Source organism: Hydra vulgaris, chromosome 10 (genome assembly GCF_038396675.1).
Source record: "Hydra vulgaris chromosome 10, alternate assembly HydraT2T_AEP".
Taxonomy (NCBI): domain Eukaryota; kingdom Metazoa; phylum Cnidaria; class Hydrozoa; order Anthoathecata; family Hydridae; genus Hydra; species Hydra vulgaris.
Window position 1 is genome coordinate 32865001 of NC_088929.1, and position 6909 is coordinate 32871909.

Consider the following 6909-nt stretch of genomic DNA (forward strand, 5'->3'; position numbering starts at 1 on the left):
TTCGTTGGTATTATTTAAGTATTACTTAACAATATACTTAACAATATGCAAAATTTTACCAAAAATATTTTTTATAAAATCAACTTATAATTTTCTCCTTCACAAGCTCTTCAGACAGGCACAATTTTTTACTATCGTAATGAAATCAGAGAGCGCTATTTGTCACACCCGCAAGACCATTTATGAGCGCGGTTCATATGCACAGAGCGATCACTTCCGCTTCATCACAAGAGCTGATATATATCAGATGTTAAATTTATCTTAAACTTACTCTCTGGTTTTCTGAATCGAATACATAATGTTTCTGGTTTGTGTTCTCCATCAGTAAAATCAGAAGGTGTATTCCATACTAACGCATTTTCACTATTATTATGTGGACTGATAACCATACTTGCTGACACTGCAACAATAACAAAAAGTAGAAAAAACAGTAAATAAAATAACTACTTTTAAATACATAATAAACACAAATGTATTAAACAGCAAGTAAAACAGCTTACTGCTATGATTTGCACAAATTTTCAATGTTTTGTCACGTCGCATTATTATTCGATAAGCTTCTTTTGTATTATGTTTCATAATTTTAAGTTCACCAACTCCCCTCTCTTTCCAAGTAGCACCTTCTTCATCATCCATGTGAAATCTATATAGCTTACAACGTCTAAATAAAAAATTAATACTTCAAATTTTCCTAAAAATTAAAACCACAATTTTTCTTACAAAATATTTATATCAAAGCTATTTTTCGTTGCTGCGTGACTTCATATCAAAAGTAAATAACAGAGAGTAATATTTGATGAGAACTCTACAAACATTAAATTCTAAAAATATTTTATCTTGAACTTAAATTTATGTTTATATACATTTGAGACGGATAAGGCTGTGGTAGAGAGCCCAGGAGAAAGAAAATAAGCCAAAATCTTAGATGAGTAAAAGTTGTTGTATCACAATAAAATGTCTTGATCTTCTAAACAGGTTAAAGTCAGAAAAAATTGCTTTAATTTTCCATAATGCCTTACTTAAATAAGATAATAGAAAACCATTCAAAAATAATTCTTTTTCGGAAATCTGCAACATGTGCAGAAAGTTCCTTTTTAATATCTAGATTCATAAAAGTGCAAATTTCAGTCCAAACTTCCAACTTTCACTTCAAAAAGTAAAATGACATAACTATATAAAATATAATTCAATATGTATAAAAGTAAAATCAGCTTTGCTATAAATCCTAGGCAATTCCAGCCATAAGACTTGCCATCATGTCATGTCATGGTTTTTAGCCGTAAACTTGCAGCAGTAAACTTTTAAACTTGCAGCAGTTTCATCCTTAATTACTTTGCAGCTTGTGAATGGTACGTCATACAGTAGAATTGGTTAGTCATAAGAATAGTGTAACAGTATATTATGCCTAACCATTTATTTTAAAGTATGGTTTGGCTGCTAAATTCAAAAATGGTTCTTTTATTCTGTCTGATATTGCAAACAAGCTTTAGTAATTTTATCAACTGCAAGCCACTTCATCACTATCATGAACAGCACTCATAAAAATGCTAAGAACACTCCTGCAAAAAAATATCCATATATATAAAACCATATATACAATCTATTGCAAAGTTGGCATCTGCTATGGTTGCTTCTTATTAGCATGCTTGCCATTATCTTACTTTATCTCTAAAATAATCTTACATTTGCCTCTGAATGGAATACTGTTGTCATATTTAGGCTGGTTCTACTAATGATGCTCTTTTTTGTCTACGAGGTCCAAAAACACAATGTGAACATAGTTGAACCTGCTTTATCTGCCAAGTTTGAGCCTTTCTACGATCATCATAAGGTTGCTTCTCTTTCTCTTTTCTACAAATACTATCATGGTTGGTGCTCAAAAAAGCTAATATCTCTATTTCTATCACCAAAATTTATACTCACTTGATTGTCATTCAGTAAAGTCATGTTAATTTTCTGCATCTTTCTCTTAATGCTTTAAAAACCTTTATCTAGTTTTTTCCGCCACATCTCAATTCTTCTTATGGTTAATATTATTATTTCACACTTCCATGTATTTTTTGATATTTTTAAGGTTTTCAGAAAAAAATTTAAGGGCAATTTTATATTAAAATCTGGCTATATTCTAAAAAATTTAAATGTTTATTACAAAATAATAAAGCTCCATAAATTTTTTTAAATTTTAATTCACCTTTCCAAGACCATAAAGATCACTACAGCCAGGGAGGCTACTTTGAGTTGTGGTTAGGACCCTCTCTAACCACAACTCAAAGTATTGAGTTGTGGTTATAGTTTTGTATTTCAGAATTATAGAGTTGACTCTATAATTCTGAAATACAAAACTTGACAAACAAAGCCGCTGCGCTGAGAAACAAGCAGTACTACCAGGGACATGGTGGGGATCAAACTCAGAACTTCTTGCTTATGAGGCGAGCGCTCTAACACTACACATTAATATTAACTTAATAATAATATTAACTTAAAACCTAAAAAAATAAAACTACTATGCTATATTCCTCTAAGATGATACTATACTTTCCAAATATCTAATAAGATATTTGTCAAATGTATAGCAAATGAAAAACCAAGCACAACTTTTTGCTAAATTTTCAAGGTAGCTGAGAAGGTATTTAATACTTGAAGCAAAAACAAAAAAAATCTACATTATACAAAAATAGATAAAGATTTAAAAAAAAACTATTAATAATTTTATTTTATACTTTAATTACTATTTGAGTAAAATTATGAATAAAAAAAGTTTTGTAAAAAAACTTTATTTAAACTTAAATAAAATCTTTTGCGATTTTAAAATTCAAGTCTAAAAATGAAAAATATGCAAAAACAATGGACATAATATGGATAAACATATTTGGGTAGCGTTTAAGTTAAGTGGCTTAAATTAAAACTATTTAGTTGCTTTTTTTTTGAGCTTGTCACAATTATGTCTGAAACAACACACCTTTACATAAATAAAAAAATAGATCATGTGAGGGCGATATTAAGGGTGATGAGGGTCAGGATTAGGGTCAGATTAAAGGTCACAGCTGGTCAGAATAGGGTGAAGATTAATGTAAGATTGTTCTATTTGATAATAAACCCAGACCCTCAAATAAAAATTTTTTTAGACATACTTAATAGAATTCTATCAACCTACGTTGAGGAACATTTGTGATAAATGCAAAAAATATTTTTACTATGCCGCTTACTTGAAGGATTACCCTTATTATTTTTTTTTTAGCTTTTCTATAGAATTAAAGTATGAGGGTAAATTCAGCCAGCCAAGTTACTCTGTTTTATGTAGGTTTATGGAGAGCACAGCCAAATCTTTACTTTATACATATACAGGGCTCGAAATAATAAACTTTATTTTTACGGAAAATCTTGAAGAAAGAGAAAAAAATCTTAAAGAGAAAAAAAAAACTTAAAAAACTAAACTTTGATGATCAAAAAATGAAAAAAACTAGACTTAAAAAACTAAAATTTGAAAAGAAAAATATTTTATATTACATTTAAAAAAACTTTTAAAAACCTTATTTTTACAATGTGAAATGCTTTGTAAATTATATTAAACTAATATATTAATTACATTAATTGTTTTATGGAATATCTGTTTAATCGGATCGGAAACTGGATTTATCTGAATCCAAAACTAGTTATACAAACTAAAGAGTCTTCTACTTTTTCAAACATAATGATAGGTTTTTTATCTACTCTCTCATGCCTAATACAAGGGGTTGTGAGAATAAAAGGAGCAGTGGAAACTTTAGTCCAGATCTATTAAAGATAGTAGGGAATATAGGGGAGAGCCTATAATCAAAACCTCATAAATCTTTTACAGAACACGCACAATTTAATTTGAGTTTGGCTAGTGATCAAATGCGCATTTTTTAAACAGCATATCATAATTTCAATAGGATTTAATATGCTTATATAAGTTTTATACTATCGTGAGAAGTATATCGATATATGAAGCTTAGCAAGATTTTTTTAGGTTGATGATATTTTAAAGCTTACACTTACAAGATTACACCTTATTTTTATTAGTAACTGATATTTATATTTTTTAATTTTCAAAGCCAGTTCACAATGATTTTTTCTTTAATTTTGAGATATAATTTTTTGTTGATAACAAAAAACCATATTTCAAAAAATAATTAATTTTTTGTAATAAAGTTAATAATTGTGGCCCAAATCCAAATTTAAAAAAAAAAAAGAATCAGATATCCGGTCTACTTTTTTTTAGTTTGGATATCCAAAATTTAGGATTTTTTAAATCTGATACCATAATGGAAATTAGGATATCTGGTTATTCTGATATTTTTGCTTATGCCTTACTTGTTTTTTCTATATAAAAAGGAGTACAGCAACCTTACGACATTTGTAAATGGAATTAAAGCTTCCTTAGTATAATAAAACTTGATAAAAATATCGTGGAGTATCTTAAAAATCTAAGCGAATATTGATAATGCAAAAAAAATATTTTAACTAGCTATTACAAAAATATTTAAACTAGGTAATACATAAAGAATTTTCAACTTGAGGTAATCTTTTATCTTTTTTAATTTTTTGCAGCAAATAAAATAATCAAACCAAGACTAAAATAATAAACATACATTTTAAAGTGTTCAACTTCATCTTCTTCTAATGGACAGATTTTTACTTTTTCTAATGTTACAAGAGGTGTTACGTGTATTTCTCGTTCTGGACTGCCAACCACCACTGGAATCTAAAAATTATTAGTAAATCAATTGTTAAAAGTGCTGAAGTTGTTGTGTAAAACTGTTTAAAAAAATAATAAATCAATTGTTAAATAATGAATACAAATAGAAATGAAATAAATGATTTGTATGTATGCCTGTGTGTTTATGTATGTAAATATGTAACATTATTTAAAGTGAGGCAAGATGAGGTTGGATACAATCCTTGTACATCACTTCTTAAATAGAAATCATGATTTTTTAACCATCTGCCAATTTTATAACTTCTAATATAACAATGATTAGGCAAGATATTTGGAAATCATTGAAACCAACCCATTTATTTTATTTGCTATATTAAATATTAATTTAAGGAAAGGAGAGCAATTACAATTATATTTCCTAGGACCAACAATGTTGTATAAAATTTTTTTTAAAAATTATATAAAATACAAAAACAAATACTTGGTCCAAAAATAATTTAAAATAAAAAGAAAAGAAAAATTGTTCCATACACGCTAATCAAAATGTGTAAAAACCATTTACAAAATATTGTGAATGATTCTTAGTGACTACTAGTTTTATAGTTTGTTCTTAGTGATTCAAATTCAAAAAATCATTACTACCAGGTTTTGCTATCATTATTTTGTCAAATTTTATCGTCTCTATAAAATTCTATTGTCTCTATAAAGACTTTCTTAACAGCTTTCTATAAAATTCTATTGTCTCTATAAAGGTTTTCTTAACAGTCTTTCAGCTTCATTTGAGGATGAGATGTAGCAGCAATAACATAGATCCTAAATAAACTGCTGTATTCAAACAAATGCAGGAAACACTGATTTATGTTTGAAATAAACCTCTTAATTAAACTTCTACTGTGAAAGCTGCAATAACATAGATCCTAAATAAACCGCTGTATTCAAATAAATGTAGGAAACACTGATTTATGTTTGAAATAAAATCCTTAATTAAACTTCTATTGCGGATCACTATAAGAAACATTAGTATGAGGAACTCTAGAAAACAATTATTTTTCCTTTGAAGTTTATCCAGAGCGTCAGCAATTATTTTCATTCTTCTAGCATTTCCTACTTTACTACTTTGAAACAACGCAGTTTCAGTGGATCCATAATTTGGGAGAACTTCTCTTTAATATTTCTATGAGAATATTACAGAAGTTTTATTGAAGACACCAGGCAAGACTTAATAGAATTTTTCATGACATATTTCAACTTTTGGAACCAAAAAGTTGATATATGGTAGTATATGTAGAATTCTATTGAGTTCCCCCTGGTGTCTTCAATAATATTATAAATAATTTTTTAATAGGAAAAGTAGGAATCACTTCAAAGTTATATCCTTTATAAAACTTGGCGAAAATGTTTGGCAAAAATCTTAGAAAATAAGGTCAAGACCAAGGAATTCTGATTCTAATAAGTCTTACTTGCTCCTCTGACATTTTCTTTCAAAATGATTTAAGGGATAAACAGAGACTCTTAAAATGCGAAACAAAGTTAGAGAAATTCGCGCCTTGTCACTGTTTTCAGTTTGAAATCTTTTACGGTTATTGAAGACATAAATTTTACGGTAACCCGATAGTTTTTTGTAAAAGCTGTAAAAGGGTTCAGGGTAACAACATCAGTTTTTGCTGTCCAACAAAATCTGTAAATATAATGAAGTATAACTACATCTGTTCTACAACATTTGTGAATACACTGAGGTATAGTAATATCTGTCCAACGACATCTAAAATCTCGTTGATGTATAATAGTCTGTGTAAAAAGTATATGATTACTACAAATATAGTTACATCTTTTCAATTATTTAAGTATAATAACATCTGCGCAACAACATCTAGAGATTTTACAGATATAGTTACATATTTTTAATTGTTTTAAGAATAACTACATCTGTACAACTACATCTGTATATTCTACAGTTGTAGTTACATCTTTTCAATTATATTTTATGAAATTGATAAATTTTAATGCGTTATTTTAAACAGATGTAGTTCCATATATGGCCTTTTTCAGATGTGGTTACATCTGGAAAAAAATATTAAATAATAAGACATTATTTTAACCAGAAGGAGTTACATATATGGTTTTTTTCAGATGTATATACATCTACTACATCTGGTTAAAATAATGCATTTATATTTAAATATTTTTTTCTAGATGTAACCATAGTTACATGTAAAGAATAACCCTTT

General features: G+C 27.8%; 1 protein-coding gene across 1 annotated transcript in view; it reads right to left on the reverse strand.

Moving 5' to 3' along the window:
• LOC100215054 (ran-specific GTPase-activating protein) overlaps positions 1 to 6463 on the reverse strand; it is a 19905-nt gene extending 13442 nt beyond the window's left edge. The window contains exons 1-4 of the mRNA XM_065807832.1: positions 6142 to 6463; positions 4614 to 4726; positions 501 to 661; positions 272 to 400 (exon numbers count right to left, since the gene is read on the reverse strand). Coding sequence (XP_065663904.1) covers positions 272 to 400; positions 501 to 661; positions 4614 to 4726; positions 6142 to 6156 — 418 coding nt within the window. The 5' untranslated portion in view covers positions 6157 to 6463. The remainder of the gene's footprint in view (positions 1 to 271; positions 401 to 500; positions 662 to 4613; positions 4727 to 6141) is intronic.
• Positions 6464 to 6909: the final 446 nt, after the last annotated feature.